The sequence below is a fragment of the Eptatretus burgeri genome, chromosome 7 (assembly GCF_056783735.1).
Source record: "Eptatretus burgeri isolate ZD-2024b chromosome 7, Ebu_testis_v1, whole genome shotgun sequence".
NCBI lineage: Eukaryota > Metazoa > Chordata > Myxini > Myxiniformes > Myxinidae > Eptatretus > Eptatretus burgeri.
The window spans coordinates 24,775,330-24,792,791 of record NC_140967.1 but is presented as its reverse complement, the minus strand read 5'-3'; the positions used below and the strand labels follow the sequence as shown (position 1 = coordinate 24,792,791).

General features: G+C 43.8%; 1 protein-coding gene across 2 annotated transcripts in view; it reads left to right on the top strand.

Moving 5' to 3' along the window:
• LOC147022834 (ryanodine receptor 2-like) overlaps positions 1 to 17,462 on the top strand; it is a 717,656-nt gene that overhangs the window by 166,337 nt on the left and 533,857 nt on the right. For both annotated transcript variants that reach the window (XM_085887705.1, XM_085887704.1), the window contains exons 23-25: positions 14,997 to 15,101; positions 16,853 to 16,956; positions 17,180 to 17,263. In XM_085887705.1, the coding sequence (XP_085743831.1) occupies positions 14,997 to 15,101; positions 16,853 to 16,956; positions 17,180 to 17,263 (293 nt within the window). The remainder of the gene's footprint in view (positions 1 to 14,996; positions 15,102 to 16,852; positions 16,957 to 17,179; positions 17,264 to 17,462) is intronic.

Sequence of the window (17,462 nt, the reverse complement as noted above, 5' to 3'; positions counted from 1 at the left end):
ACAGACAGACAAGATAACAAAATCGATTGACCCATATACATCCTTGAAAAATCTTCGATTTTGCCAGTAACAAACAAAAGCATCCAAATGCATACCCTCAACTCCAGCGAGGGTAACAATTCACGACTATCATTCTGTGGAGGTTGAAAACCAGAAAGGACTAACGAATATCGAGCAGCAAAGGTTGTGTCACCGTGTGGCAGGATCCAGGAGGCTTGTAAAAGAACCCTCTCATCAAATCTGGTTCCACATCAGATCTAACAGACTGAGAATGCCACAGACTGAGCTCCTTCCTTCCTTCTTTCTGTGGTCGTGCTGCTTCATCAGGATGAAGACGGCACTCCAGACGAAACTCCGCCCAACTGGGTGATATCCAACCACAGCTCCATCCATCTTCATTCTTTGTTTACCAAAGGCATTGTATGCAAAACAGACGTCCCCAAGGGAGGTTTTGAATCTTGTTAATAAAATCATTCTTAGGACATTGGCCCAGTTGCATAAAGAATCCTTAAGGAAAGATTTGAGGATTTACTAAAATATTTCCCCAACTTTCTCCTTAAGGACATCCTTAATTTGAGGATGTTGCACGTTCGAGTATTCCTGAAGCTTTTCCTTAAATCCTTCCTTAAATTCAAGGGAGAATCCTACCCCCCCAACCTCACCTCCACCCCATCCTGAAACACCAACCTTTGAGTTTCCAAAGGGTGCTTGCTCTTTATGGAAACCCTGCTCTAAAACACATGCCCTACGAATGAATAATTAGAATTACACTCAGGACCTTTCATCCCTGAGATCTTTCATCCACCGACCAGGAGTCATTTCCACAACAATATGTTTTAAATCATTTATTTATAAACTCCATGGAACTGACAATCCCACACTTGATATCTCGGCCAATGTAAAGGTATGTTCTGATGCAGGTACTGCAGGTGCAGGTGAACGAGTTGTTTGTCCGTGCTGCGAGTCTAGTGGTACTTTCATTGTGCGAACATTTATTACTTCGTGTTCAGCTTATTTAGATATGTGATAGATTGAATGCAGCATATTGTTCAGTCCATAACTCATCAATCTCACGTCGTAGAGAGATGTGGGGCCTCGTTCAACTCGGTGAGTCTCGGTTTACCCTGTGGACCCAGGTCTTACCCAACTCGAAATATTCTAATTAATTATACGCTATTTATAATTAGTTTTTTCATTAAACATAAACATAATTAAACAACAAACATCATACAACTACACAATGTATTGTCTCTCTTGTTCTTGAGAAAAGCCGAAACTCGTGCTTCTGTGTCTTCCTGAAGCCAGTTTGTAGATCGCTTCTTTGCCATCGAGCTTGTCAAATTCCTCTTTCTTCTTCTGTCTCATTGCATGTCTCTCTTCCTCTCTCCCTCTCTCCCTCTCTCCCACTCTCCCACTCTCCCACTCTTATTCACTCTCATACACTCTCAAATACACTCCCAAACACTCTCTCCCAAACACTCTCTCCCAAACACTCTCTCCCAAACACTCTCTCCCAAACACTCTCTCCCAAACACTCTCTCCCAAACACTCTCTCAAACACTCTCTCAAACACTCTCTCTCAAACACTCTCTCTCAAACACTCTCTCCCAAACACTCTCTCCCAAACACTCTCTCCCAAACACTCTCTCCCAAACACTCTCTCCCAAACACTCTCTCCCAAACACTCTCTCCCAAACACTCTCTCCCAAACACTCTCTCCCAAACACTCTCTCCCAAACACTCTCTCCCAAACACTCTCTCCCAAACACTCTCTCCCAAACACTCTCTCCCAAACACTCTCTCCCAAACACTCTCTCCCAAACACTCTCTCCCAAACACTCTCTCCCAAACACTCTCTCCCAAACACTCTCTCCCAAACACTCTCTCCCAAACACTCTCTCCCAAACACTGTCTCCCAAACACTCTCTCCCAAACACTCTCTCCCAAACACTCTCTCCCAAACACTCTCTCCCAAACACTCTCTCCCAAACACTCTCTCCCAAACACTCTCTCCCAAACACTCTCTCCCAAACACTCTCTCCCAAACACTCTCTCCCAAACACTCTCTCCCAAACACTCTCTCCCAAACACTCTCTCCCAAACACTCTCTCCCAAACACTCTCTCCCAAACACTCTCTCCCAAACACTCTCTCCCAAACACTCTCTCTCAAACACTCTCTCTCAAACACTCTCTCTCAAACACTCTCTCTCAAACACTCTCTCTCAAACACTCACTCTCTCTCAAACACTCACTCTCTCTCAAACACTCACTCTCTCTCAAACACTCACTCTCTCTCAAACACTCACTCTCTCTCAAACACTCACTCTCTCAAACACTCACTCTCTCAAACACTCACTCTCTCAAACACTTACTCTCTCTCAAACACTCACTCTCTCTCAAACACTCTCTCTCTCTAACACTCTCTCTCTCTCAAACGCTCTCTCTCTCAAACACTCTCTCTCTCAAACACTCTCTCTCTCAAACACACTCTCTCTCAAACACACTCTCTCTCAAACACACTCTCTCTCAAACACACTCTCTCTCAAACACTCTCTCTCAAACACTCTCTCTCAAACACTCTCTCTCAAACACTCTCTCTCAAACACTCTCTCTCAAACACTCTCTCTCAAACACTCTCTCTCAAACACTCTCTCTCAAACACTCTCTCTCAAACACTCTCTCTCAAACACTCTCTCTCAAACACTCTCTCTCAAACACTCTCTCTCAAACACTCTCTCTCAAACACTCTCTCTCAAACACTCTCTCTCAAACACTCTCTCTCAAACACTCTCTCTCAAACACTCTCTCTCAAACACTCTCTCTCAAACACTCTCTCTCAAACACAATCTCTCATTCTCTCTCAAACACAATCTCTCATTCTCTCTCAAACACAATCTCTCATTCTCTCTCTCTCTCTCTCTCTCTCTCTCTCTCTCTCTCTCTCTCTCTCTCTCTCTCTCTCTCTCTCTCTCTCTCTCTCTCTCTCTCTCTCTCTCCCTTTCTCTTTCTCTTTCTCTTTCTCTCTCTCTCTCCCTCCCTTTCTCTTTCTCTTTCTCTTTCTCTTTCTCTTTCTCTTTCTCTTTCTCTTTCTCTTTCTCTTTCTCTTTCTCTTTCTCTTTCTCTTTCTCTTTCTCTTTCTCTTTCTCTTTCTCTTTCTCTTTCTCTTTCTCTTTCTCTTTCTCTTTCTCTTTCTCTTTCTCTTTCTCTCTCATCTGATTGGTTGCATAGCAATGGCTCTGAAGGATTTCCTCAACCTTAAGGAAATCCTTACCTGGGGAATTCCAAAAGGTAGTTTATGCAACAGCCCTTGAGGAAATCCTTCGCTATACCTAAAGGGGAATATCTCCTTCAAGTTGAGGGATCTTTATGCAACTGGGCCATTGTCCCTTGAAAGGTGGTATACGTTCCAAGATAGCAGTGCCCATTCGTGAGTGTACAGTACATGTTTGCCCTTATTGCCTGTTGGGGTATGTTTCAATGTCTGCTACAAGCTTGACTGGCCACCCAGCCTGCCTCTGGCATGGTTCAACAAAGTTGATTGATCTAACCTTAAGTTTATTTTTTTTACCCTGATGAATGCAGGCAAACATTTTATCCAAGTGAGAGATGATCTTCTGTATAAATCTATGTAATCTGAAGTGTCAATGTGCAAAATGTTTAAAGAAGTCAGTGAGACCAAAAAATTGAGAACCTGTCTTCAGGGATTTTGCATTCATTTTATTGAGAGCCATACCCATTATCAAGGCATTCTATGAGGCAGCAAATGAGTGAGTTTCTGTACTGGTTCTCAGATCTACTGTAATCTATATACCCTGGTGAGTCTCTGCATTGCTCTGTGTTGGTTAGATTTGTTGCTTGATTATTTTCATCAAATCATCTTGTGCTTGTTTGTGTTCTTTGTATGTACTGCTATCATGTTCATCATGTTGGTTTCTTATTGATTGCATTAACAGTAATGTATTATGATATATTTTAAGTTTGGTTCTTGAACATGATGAACAGTTTAATAGGACACTAGCAAATACCACCCGCTGACAGGAATACCCAAGAGATAGGGTTGATAGAAAGAGGTGGGGGGAGGGAGGGAGGGAGAGAGAGAGAGAGAGAGAGAGAGAGAGAGAGAGAGAGAGAGAGAGAGAGAGAGAGAGAGAGAGAGAGAGCAAGAGAGAGAGAGAGAGAGAGAGAGAGAGAGAGAGAGAGAGAGAGAGAGAGAGATAGAGATAGAGATAGAGAGAGAGATAGAGATAGAGATAGAGATAGAGATAGAGATAGAGATAGAGATAGAGATAGAGATAGAGATAGAGATAGAGATAGAGATAGAGATAGAGATAGAGATAGAGATAGAGATAGAGATAGAGATAGAGATAGAGATAGAGATAGAGATAGAGATAGAGATAGAGATAGAGATAGAGATAGAGATAGAGATAGAGATAGAGATAGAGATAGAGATAGAGATAGAGATATATATGACCTGTCACTTCGATAAGATAAGAACGAATATATGACCAAAGCTGACCTTGCCATGATATTCAAAATCTCCCCTCTGAGGGCCAAATTCATAGATACAGGCATAACCCACGCTTTGCGCGACATGTTGGGTTGGGTGTGTTTGAGAAAGGAACTGATGCAGAGTATCAGTAGTAATATTACTTTAATGCAGTAAATGGAATACGATTTCACTGTTTCAGAACCATTTTATTTACTTTTTTTGTTTCATGCACCTCATATGGTCTTTGCGATAATATAAGCCGAGTATCCCGTTACTCGAGCGCAGAACGAAGTCGAAGATAGCGCGACACGAAACCACAAACTTGGAAATAATATATAAGATGGCCAAACGAAGTCATGGTATAGAATCTATAGTTTTTAGTATCGATTTTATAGTATAGAATTTTTTTTTATAAATTTTTCCAGTTTTACCCCTATTTAAAGTCTGGCAGGTTAGAATTACCCCAACATAAAATGTGTATTATACAAAACGCAAGTGCACAATTCCAGTACAATTCAGCACTTACTGTATAGTGCTGTTATAGACTTAGTCTTAGTGAGATGGATGAAGTTGTTTTGTCGACACCAGATTTTTGATGTGTGGTTTAGTCTTTGACAGAACCAGCCTCATATCTGAGCTTGGAACAAACCGGTTTCTAGTAATGGACTTGACGTGGTACTTTGTCGAGAACACAAGTTCACACATTTAGGTCGTGGGAAATTGAAGAAGTACATCGATAGCCCGAGTCATTAGAGTTGGGTATCCCATTGCTTCTTGCTGAAGTCAGAAAGATGCAATATCCTCGACAGTGTCAAATGTGCAATGGGTCACGGAATCATTTATCCATGTGGATAAATTTATTTTAAAGCTTTATCCATGTGGTGTTCCTCTGTAGAGCCTTGTTTTCGGGAAAATATTTTGTCATTGACGTCTTGAGTTTGAGCAGATGCTCACCAATTTCAGTCACCGGGCACCGAACCTCGCTACTTTGAAGAAATTGGTCGAGCCTGGTAAACATAGCAACGTTGTTGACGTTGACTCGCCTGTTCCATAGTTCTATTTGTTGATAGAAGGCAAGGCATTCATCTTATCTCGGACATCGATGATGGAGAATGTTTTCCTTGTAGAGAGTAATTCAACACATTCATCTCTCGAAAGATGTCTGGTAGATAAGCTAGGCGTGCGATGAACTTGTCGTCACAAAAGGCAGTGTTGTCAGGGTGTGCTTTTGCAGCAAGAAAGTCCGCTATTTCTGATCGCAGTTCAAAAACTCGATCCAAAACCTTGCCGCAAGACAGCCATCTCACCTCGGTGTGCAAAAACAGTTCCACGTGTTCAGAGGCAAATTCTTCACACAGCACTCTGAACAAATGAGTGTTAAGTGCTCGACCTTTTCTAAAATTGACGACTCATAGAACACAGGTCATCACGTCTTTGAACGAGGCAGAAAGAGTTTTGGTCATGACAACTTGGCGGTGAATGGTGCAATGCACGCGAGTAAGGCCTCGGTCACATTTGCTCTACAGCAAGGATACGGCGGCCGTACGCCCTCTGAATTGACAGAAACGTGCGGCGGCCGCAGAGTTTCTGCGGTGGCCTCAGGTTGGCCCTACGCCGTTTGGCTATATTTTACAGGCCGTAGGGGCGCCGTGGAATTATAGCGCGGAGTTATCACTTTTTTTCATTTCTATGTTCGCCGTAGCAATTCGACAAGCCAAGCTATGACGTAGATGTGTTCCACGTCGACCGTACGTAGGGCGTACGGTGGGCTTGCATTATTTGTGCGGCTGCCGTAAGCTCTTCTCAATGAAAAATGAATTTTCCCAATGCCCAAAAAATTACGGCGGCCGCATTATTTCCACGGTCGACGCATGGTTCCCCTACACCCGCCGAGCACCTACGTATGGCCTCCGTGGCAGTCTGTGTCGACCGTGCGTCCACCGTGCGCTACCGCTAGAGATCGGAGTATAGGTGTTTGCCTATACCAGTGTTTCTCAACCGGGGTTCCCCGGAACCCTAGGGTTCCGCGAGAAACAGTAATAAATAGGCTAATGTATTTTTGAGTAGTTTTTGTTTGATTTAATATTCGTAATTTTACTATACACGTACGGCATATTGTTGGAAACTCCTTGGTTATTATAATAGAGGCTTCAACCTCTTATGTTATTTACAATTATAACAGCCATAGGGAATGTTATATTATAACAACCATAACAACCACGAAGCGCGATGGACGCCCGGAATAACGACTCGTCATTGAACATGGCACACGGCCTGTACGTGATGACGTCACCCACTCGAAGCACGATGCGCGATGGACGCCCAGAATAACGACTCGTCATTGAACACGGCACACGGCCTGTACGTGATGACGTCACCACTGATGACGTGGTCTGTCTGTCATTGCCAATAAATTTGACAAAAAGGGGGTCATTTTTTCCTTAAACCAGGTATCTGAAAAAAAATAATTATATTTATCACGTGAACTATGATAAAAATATAAAAGAGCTAGATATTAATAATGGTATATTATAATTTTTATGCAGGGGTTCCCTGAGACATGAAAACTATTTCAAGGATTCCACAAGGGTAAAAAGGTTGAGAAACGCTGGTCCATACAGTGGTGCCCCCAGAATCCCAATTTAATCGTTCCAGGAGGCTGTTCGGATTGCAAAAAGTTCGGATTCCAAAAATATTTTCCCAATAAGAAATAATGGAGTGAATTAATCCATTTGTGGACCCAAAGAAAACCCACTTTCAAGACACTTTAAACTGAAATTACCCACGTTTAAGGTAAAATAGGATGAGTAAATGACCTTCGGTGGCGGTGTATTGTATGTAAACTGGTACAATCATCAATCCAAAGGTCCACACAGGCTCGAGCTCCGGCCTGGGTTCCGATCGCTCGCGCACTCTGCGAGAGCGCTGCCCCCAGGGCAACTCATCAAACATGATGCCCCCAGAACCACAATCACTTTCATCAAACGCATCGGGCTGACGTAATCATGGATATTCCTAATGACAACTGGTTTTGCTGTGAAATTCAATCCTTGCCCGACAGTCCATCATACCACGTGATCGGATTGCTTTTTTTGTTATTAATTAAAACACAAGATGATTAAAAAAACAAACATCACAAATGAAGGTGAAAACACGAGGTAAGGCCGAAGTCACATTTGGCTCGGCGGCCGGAGGGTCTACAAATGTACGGGCACGAGCAATTATAAAGTGGCCGCAGTATTTCCACGGTCACACAATGTAGCAGTCACATATGTTTTTATTTTTCGGGTAGACGCACGGGGTATTTATAAATTGTGGAGACCGAAAACGTGGGGGGTGCCGTACGGTCTTTGATTTGATGTCGCACGGTGACCTTAGGGCGTTCCTGCGGCGGCCATAAAATTTTCAAGGCAGACGCAAGTTCGCCTCAAGGTGCCCGCAAGGCGACCGAAGAGGGGGCCCTAAGGTCACCGTACGGCGACCGTGGAAATAGTGCGGCCGCCGTAATTTTTTGGGCATTGGGAAAATTCATTTTTCATTGAGAAGAGCTTACGGCAGCCGCACAAATAACGCAACCCCACCGTACGCCCTACGTACGGTCGACGTGGAACACATCTACGTCATAGCTTGGCTTGTCGAATTGCTACGGCGAACGTAGAAATGAAAAAAGTTATAATTCCACGGCGACCCAACGGCCTGTAAAAGATAGCCAAATGGCGTAGGACCTCCCTGAGGCCACCTCAGTTTCTCTGCGGCCGCCGCACTTTTCTGTCAATTCAGAGGGCATACGGCCGCCATATCCTCGCCGTAGAGCAAATGTGACTGAGGCCTAAAGTATCGATCGACACACGAGAGATGCTTTCACGAGTACTTCCACCGACGAACTGAATGAACAAAGCGCGAAGATGCGGCTCGAACAGGTGGGGGAGACACATGAACGCTACGTTGTGTTCGGTTTTTTAAAATGTATTTGGTTTTTAGGGCAAAATTTTCTCGAAAAAATTGTTCGGATTCCAATTTGTTCAAACAATGGTGCGTTCCGATTCTGGGGGCACCACGGTATATTATAGTTATAGTATATTCAGTTATATATATACTGGTATATTTTTATTTCAGTAAAAATATGAACTGGTATATATACCCACTCGTTATCGTCCGTCTGGCCGCACGTTCGCCTTAGGGCCCCCTGCGGTCGCCTTGCGTCTGCCTTGAAAATTATATGGCCGCCGCAGCGATGCCCTAAGGTCATCGTGCGACATCAAATCAAAGACCGTACGGCACCCCCAAGTTTTCGGTCTCCACAACTTCTAAATACGCCGTGCGGCTCCCCGAAAAATAAAAACATATGTGACTGCTACATTGTGTTACCGTGGAATTACTGCGGCCGCCGTATAATTGCTAGTGGCCGTAGATTTTGGAGACCCCACGGCCGCCGTGGCAAATGTGACCTAGGCCTCAGCGAAGGAGTTTTCTTCTTCGCCAATGCAATAAAACCGGATTTTACTCCTAGCATTGTCGTGCCCCATCCGTGCAAATAGCTCCCAGCTTTTCCCAATGTATTCCATGCTTTGTAAAGTAGGTTGATACCATATCAATAATGTCTTGTGCCATGGTTGTTGTTTCAAGCGGAAGGCAGAACAAGTATTCAGCTTTCAGTTGATCATCAGCAATATAGCGAGCAAAGCAGATCAGCTGAGCACAATTAGAAACATCAGTTGACTCATCCAGTCATCTATCCGTGCCGAATGGTGTTGTTGGAAACAGAAACTCTTGATAGCTTCTTTGTTTCACTTTCGCTGCACATGTTTTGCACAAGAATCTCAGCACCAGGCATGATCAACTCCTCCGCTGCAGTATGGGGCTAATTTTGCACCGCTATGAGATATGCAACTTCGTAAGATGCGCGGACTGCATTGGCTTGCGTGACAGCAAAATGTCCCATAGAATCCAACCACTGAGCTTTGAGAGTGCGTTCCACTCTCTGAAATGCCTCCAAAGTTGTACCCTCATGCGCATGGTGAACGTTACAAAAATGGTCTGTAGTTTCCCAGGCTTCATGTTCTCATTTGACAAGATCTTTCCACCCAACACACACTGTGGCCGCACACGCCCTTCCTTGTCGTTGAAGTCAGTGCAGCCATACTGCAGATATGTTTCCACATACTTTCGGTCACGTGATGTATACTTCATTTTCATCGATGCCATCTTATTCTTGGGGCTGAAGTGTTTAGTGATACCAACTAGGCCTACTTATCTGAAAAAGAAACAAACATTACTTATCAATTCAATTAAGTTTAAATGAGCTCATAACTCATTGTTTTCACCAATATAGTACTGGGTATTATGAAAATTACAATGTGATCAAGCTTTCGTTACTTCCATTCACAGAGTCACTGCACAACACGTACCCATTCACTGTGGCTTCTGGAGTGATACGGACAGTAAACAGACTCAATTTAAATAAATCTGTCACTAGTGGCAACTTGAGGCGAATACTTCACGTGTTGCCAAACTTGGCAAACTTGACGCACCTAAGTCATATGTCGCCTAACTTTAATAGACGCCACACCATCGCACCATCATGCGCAAAACCACTGCCAAGGCGCAATGATTTTCATTAGGGACTGGTTACTAAGCGCGAAAAAAACTAAACCCGACATGTCAACTTACCGTGCAGGAATGAATGCCCACACTGAGATAGAGATGTGCGCTTGACTGCAGTAGCATGGGAGAAATGTTGCCTGATTCAGCACGGCAAAGAACTCATCAAATCCAATCTAAACTAAACTAAGCTAACAGAACCTAACCTAACCTGAGCTGAGCTGACCTCTCGTGGTATGCAAAGCACTCGTTTTTGAGCACAAATTCGATTTAAAAAATGGATTAGCATCAGCTACACACCTCTACTTATGCTTATGACTTTGTGCTTTCCTATTGGTTCTTTTTATTTCTGGCACAGTGCAGAACGAAGCGTGAAAATGACGTCGACCGAAGGACTGGTGTGGGCCTTTTTTTTTTTGTACTTGGGACCCGCTCTCTTTCATGACACGTGATGATTCACCTCACGTCAAAAGGGGGGGGGGGCATGACACCATGGACCCCCTCGCTGCGCCACTGATATTACCCCAGCCAAATGCAGTTTTTTTTCCCCAGTTGGGGTAATTACCCCGAGTTTGGGAACCCCTGGTAGGGATGTTTATCCTCGTCACCGTGTGATGAATCTGGGGTGTGTTCAGTTACAAAGTTTCTTGTAGAGCGCTCACCAAGTGGCTTAATCACTCAAGCAAGCACTTCATTCAAAACTGTTGATAATGAATGACTGGCTTGGCAAGTGCGAGCTGGCTGCTTGGTAACTGAACACACCCTTTGACATCTCGACAACATATTTTTCAACACGTTGTTTTAGTTTTTAAAATGTACATAAACTCAGAGGTGATGTGCATGTACGGAAGTGGAGGTGTACATTTGAAAGTGAACATTTACATTTCATACAACTTAAAAGTGTACGTGTGCATAACTTCTTAAAAGTTTATGTGTGCATTTCATATAACTTTAAAGTGTATGTAAACATTTCAAAGTGTATGTGGATGTAACTTTTTCAAAGTGTATGTGTATATTCCTTCTTTAAAATGTATGTGTAAATTTCAAAGTAGACGTCTACAGAACTTCTTTTAAGTGTACCAGTACATACTAACTTCCAAAGGAAGAAGTAAAATAAATCTCTTGGGATTTTCCCCGGCCTCCCGACTAATTCATTACGTACGTCTCTAATATTTATTTACTTCTCAGAATGTGTGAATAGATGTCCATGCACATGTGAAATGCAGGAAAGGTCAGGTATGGGAGCATGCATTGGAGCAACTCGTCGCTGCGTCCACTTTCCGCAGTGACGGGTTGATAGAAAGATCAAATAATCAGCTCCAGGAGACTCCGTCTGGCCATCCCCCAGGCAGGTGCAATACGCATCCCCATCTCCTTGAGATGCTGATCAATCTGCTGCAAGCACGAGGCATGTGGTCAGACCATTGGCCTCCTCCACTGATGAGGCTTCCTCACTGAGATAATCTGGTGAGCAGGATCAGCATCAGGAAAACGAGCCACATGTTAATACAGCCAGAGCTGACGTAACTATGCGGTAACAAATCTCATTTGAGTCTCTCTCATCAACTGCTTGTTGGACACAAAGTACAACCAGCGAGAGCCAAGGATTCTCCGAAGTGACCTGGTACCAAAGGAATTAAGTCTCCCTCTCAGATCCCTGGTCATCGTCCAAGTCTCACATCCGTAGAGCTAGACTGGAAGCACCAAGGACCTGAAGACTCAGACTTTTGTCCTCCTTCACAGGAACTGACAGCACCACACCCCATTATCCAGTGAATCCATGACTCCCCAGGCCTGACCCAGATGTGTATTGACCTCTGGCTCACAGCCAGCAGAGACATGAATATCACTGTCAAGGTAAGTGATACTCTCCGTGACCTCAACATCCTCACCACAAACAGGTACGGATAGGATAGCAGCATCCAAGATGTCATTGAAATCCTGGATCTTAGTTTTGATCCAGGAAACCGGTAATCCCAGCAGTTCCGACTCCTCATTCAGTACCTCAAAGGCCCCCAAAAGGAAATCCAGAGTCGCAAACTAGTCACCGCTGCTTGATCTCTTTCTCTGACATCCTCCCCAGAATCCAGTCCATAAAAGCGCTGAAAAGTCTGGGGACCATTACACACCCCTGACAAACACCAGCAACAACTGGAAAGAAGTTGGAGATGGTATCACCACATCTCACAGCACTCTCAGTCCCAAAGTAGAGTTCAGACATCAGATTGATCAATTTTGGTGGCACGCCACGAAGACCAAGAATCCTCCAGAGGGCATCCAAATTCACTGAATTTGAACACTTTGCAGAGATCAACATTGGCTGAAAGCAGCCCCTCCCAAAACTCTCATTTGTGTTTGGTGAGGACACAAAGAGCAAGGATACGGTCAATCATTGACCTCTTTGGTGTAAAGCCTGACTGCTCTGGATGCTGATGCTCAAGCAGATGGTGGCAAACCCTATAAAGAATTATCCAAGCAAAGACGTTGCCCAGCACTGAGAGCAGCGTCACCCCTCCGTAGTTGTTGCAGTCCTGGCGATCACCCTTTCCTTTCCAGAGAGGGACAACAAGGCTCCTCTTCCAGTCAGTTGTGATGATGCCTGTGTTCCAGGCAGACCACAGAACTGCATGCAACGACACGAGTGCAGCATTTCCACCAGCCTTAAGAAGTTCAGCATGGATGCCACAGATCCCAGGACCCTTACCCCATTTCAACCGGTTCACCGCAGCCTGTGTTTACACAAACAAAGGTGGATCACAGTTGATTGAAAAGGACAGCAATAGGGATAGTAACACGCCTGACATTCAACTCCACAGCTGGTAGATCAGCCTGGTATAGCCGTTCAAAGTAACCAACCCAGCGGGCCATCACTTCGGACTCCTCTGTCAAGAGCCCACCACCCTTCGCTCTAACTGCAGTACACTGAGGGGTGGGCTTGGAGGAACGCAATGTGCAAATTCCCCTGTAAGCAGCACGAGAATCACTTGACCACAGGTGATGCTCTACCACCTCACAGATTCCTTGCACATAGGCCTCCTTGTCCAACCTCAGCGCACGTTCAGATTTACGCCTCAACTCCCGGAACATCTCAGCTCTGCCATTAAGCTTGGCCCTGCGACTCTTGTCAATGTTATCCAGTGTCCCATGAGAGATAAAATTCTTCTTCATCCATGGTGAGTTCCAAGACATCCACCGGAAACATCAAGGGATGGTTGTCTTCAAGGCACTCCACAACTCCTTAGGATTCCCCAAAGCACCCAGACTCCCCAAATCCCACTCAGCCTGTTCGCAAACTCCTCAGCTGCCCTCTCATCTTTGAGCTTGCCAACATCCGTCTTCGGTTGGGATGGTACCATTCTCCCGGATTGAAGCTGCAACTTCAGAAATGCGACAAGAAGCCTGTGGTCAGTATTCAGGAACTGAGCACTCCGTCGACCCTGCAGTACTGGATCATCCTCCAGCGACCATCAACGAGCACATGGTCAATCTCTTTTGCGACTCCACTAGCGTTGGAATGCCAAGTCCAGCGATGTTTCTGTGGGTGCTGAAACCATGAACTAGCCATCCTAAGTCCATGCCTTCTTGCAAAGTCAAGGAATTTGGTGCTATTCTGGTTCACAGTTCCAGATCTATGGGGACCAACACATCTATATATTACTAAAACTCTCATCTTTTATGTATGTATGTATGTATGCTCCTGAAATACAGCCAAAACAGATAGTGCAAAAATATTAGTGCCACTTCACCATTCTCCTGTAGTGTAGTGTATTCATATCAGTGTATCATGCGTGATATCTGCTCACATAAGATACAAGTGAGCATGCGGTGTGCAGTATCAAATTTCGTTCAAATCGGGCAACGAAAAAATTATAAAAAAAATCAATTCCCGATTCAGTCAAGTACTCTTCGGGATTATTTGATCAATCCAAACAACCTCAGCGGTATAGTTCGCTGGAGCTATCTTTTTATTTTTTTGAAATTTTTTTTTTTATCAATCGCTGTCACAACGGGAACCCAACGGGTTCACGGGTCATCTAGTGTCTTATAAACATCCCTATCAGTTCCAGTCGATGCATTGAAATCCTCCAAGACTAGAAGAGTATCTCACCTGGGGCACTGATCAACCACAGACTCGAGCGTGGCCTCTCTTAGGGATGGGACATTCTAGGCACCCACCCAAAGGGACTGCCTCAGCTTAACCCAAGCAGACTGCCATCTTGTGGACGACAAACTTCGGAGAAAATCAAAAGTTTTCTTTTTTTTGAAGACTTCTTTATTTTCTTTCCTTTGCATTCTGAGAGCGCACCTGCATTGGCCGGTGTATAAGAGTCCATTGCCGTGATCACTCAAAACATAACATGTATTACCTCATTTCCTCTGCATGCATGAATTGTAATTAAAATGTACCTTTGTTTCCTCAAAACGGCACCTTTATGATTGAAGACATGTTGTTCAGTCTGCATTGTTCACCAGAGGCCTATGAAACCTCAGAACTATGCGGAGCAAAAAAAAATAAATGCTGGCGATTTCTGGACTGCTGGAGGATAAAGCATGGCCTGGCTAATGAGCAGTGCTTGTGATGCTAGGGGAGAGGGGTGAAGGCGTGACCTGTGGAATTGGTGGTGTTTGTGGCACAGACACAAAGTGACCTTGAAATATAAGATGATAAATGTGCATTCTTCTCCATTACTGAAATAATTAACAGAATCATTGTGTTTTGTATTCTTTTAAAACATGAAGTGAAACTCTAACACATATTATAGTGGTATTGTGTACTGTATTGTTGAACCATGATTGTCATTGTGCGTGTGTTCCATCTATAGTCAATCTGACTTGTGTTCCATCGTGTTCCACTCATGTTGAATAAGTTAGTTTGATTATCCTTCTATTTTTTTTGTGAAACAGATTGTTTTGCCATCACACCTGGAGCAGATTCGCAACAAACTGGCTGAGAACATCCACGAGATTTGGGCGATGAATAAAATTGAGCAAGGGTGGACATTTGGTGTGGTGAGGCTCTGCACTGTTCACTGAGAAAGAGTTCAATGAGACATGTCATGATGGGGAATATCAGTGTAGCTGAATAGCAAGGCACTGCCTGCTGGCTTCCTTCAATAAGGAACATCATAGCAGAGTATGTTGAAGCACTTGTAGTGAAAAATTGCTTGTTAACTTTTGTCTCATCCGTTATAGCAGTTAGAGCCAATACCTCTCTTTCATTAACCATAGCTGTGAAACAATAGCCTCAGAACTGTTCTGAGAGAGGCAATTTCAACAGCCAAAGATGATGTGCTAGCAAGGGTGAAAATCATGTCAGTTGTCTTAGATACCTCTGTGACTAATGTATTAGCGCTGCTGCCATGTTGAATGCTTTACCTGTTTTATTTTGGTTATTTGAGGTTACAGTGACAGTGATATTTGTTTATATACAGGGTGGCCATAAAGTCTGGAAACATATATAATATTATGTCATTCTGTTACAGTTTGAAAATGTCCTTGACGAAAGACGAACGCGTTGAGTTAATACTGCTGAGTGGACGTGAGGGTTGGTCATATCTATGGAAAGCTGAGCACTTCAATGCATGTCATCCCAGAAGAGCTGCCATCTCCAATAGCACAGTAGGGAAGCTGGTTAAAAGAATTCAAGGATACAGGCAGTGTGTTTGACAAATTCTGTTCTGGAAGACCATCCGAATCCGGCGAGGTGAAGGAAACTGTCAGAGCGAAGGTAATATCCAGCCCAAAGAAGTCAACTTGCTGGACATTCATGGAACTGGGGGTGCCTCATAGTACCGTCCAAATGATTCTCAAGGCGGATGACTTTCACCCATACAAGATACAAGTCCTGCAAAAGTTATCCGAGGGTGATCCTGAGCATCGTATGGAAATTTGTGCATGGTTCTCGGATTGCCTGGACAAGAACGCCTGCTTTACTGAAGACTGTATGCTGTTCAGCGATGAAGCTTATTTTTATGTGAACAGGGAAGTGAACAAGCAAAACATGCAGTTCTGGTCGCAAGATAATCCACACTGGATCTCCCCTACCAAACAACAAGGAGCGACGAAGGTGATGGTGTGGTGTGGCCTGTGGCGAGCACATGTCTTGGGACCATTTTTCTTTGAAGATAACGTAACTGGTGAGACATTTCTGACCATTTTACTTGACCAATTAATACCCGCACTGACGGGTTAGGGGAAGGTCACTGTGAGTGGTTCCAACAGGATGGCGCATCACCCCATTACGCCAGACTGGTGAGGGAATGGTTGGATGATAATTTCCCGAACTGGATTGGACGACGTGGCCCTGTGGAGTGGGTTGCACGCTCGCCAGATCTGAACTAACACCTTGATTACGACTTCTGGGGTATGCTGAAGGCGCAGGTTTATTCAGTGAAAATCAGATACACTAATCATCTGAGGCAACACATCATGGATGCATGTGCAGGGATTGATGGAAATGCTGCATTCATGCACCGCGTTCATTGCTTTTTTGCACAGCGCATTGAACTGTGCATTTCTCATGAAGGACAACACATTAAACATGTCATGTAATGTCATTGAACATATCATGTATTCTAACGTAATGTCAATAAACCATTTATAATGTATATTAACCTATGTTTCCAGAACTAATGGCCACCCTGTACATTTAATTTGCATCATGCAAATGCTATCAAGTTGGTGCCGCTCTGACTGCGAGCCATAGATTTCGGACTCGTCAAACAAATTATCACCTTCTAATGTGACGTTTGTTGGTCTAGGTACGGGATGACAACAAGAAGCAACACCCATGCCTGGTAGACTTCCACAAACTTCCAGAGCAAGAGAGAAATTACAACCTGCAGATGTCGAGCGAGACTCTCAAGTACAGTACACCAAACAGTTATCCCTTTCCAATCATCTTTACAACTGAAATTCTTAATAGTTATCACATTTCTTATGTTTAATGATCTTCTTTTGGTCAGCCCCAATTATCTAAAGACATATGAACATTTTTTAGTAAATATTTTTCAAATTTGTCATTATTTGTGTTAAGCATTTGATAGTATTGTGTGAACTGTTTTTTTAAAGAAATTATTCATTTTCAGAACTCTGCTGGCCTTTGCTTGTCATGTGGCCATCGTTGATGAGAATGCTGAGAAGTCCCTCCAGCGATATAAACTACCAAGAAAGTGAGAGCTGAGTTGGAATGAGGGACAAGTTGGGATAAAATCATAGTTTGAGTGTTGAGGTGGAAATGGTTAAATACTTGATATTGGTGCTGTTAGAAAGTTGTTTTACATGTTTTGGGAAGTGGGATGGAGGAGGAGGGCAGAGGCTATGGATTGGAATGATGTAAAAACCTGGTCAGAAAAGCATGAAACAATAGGA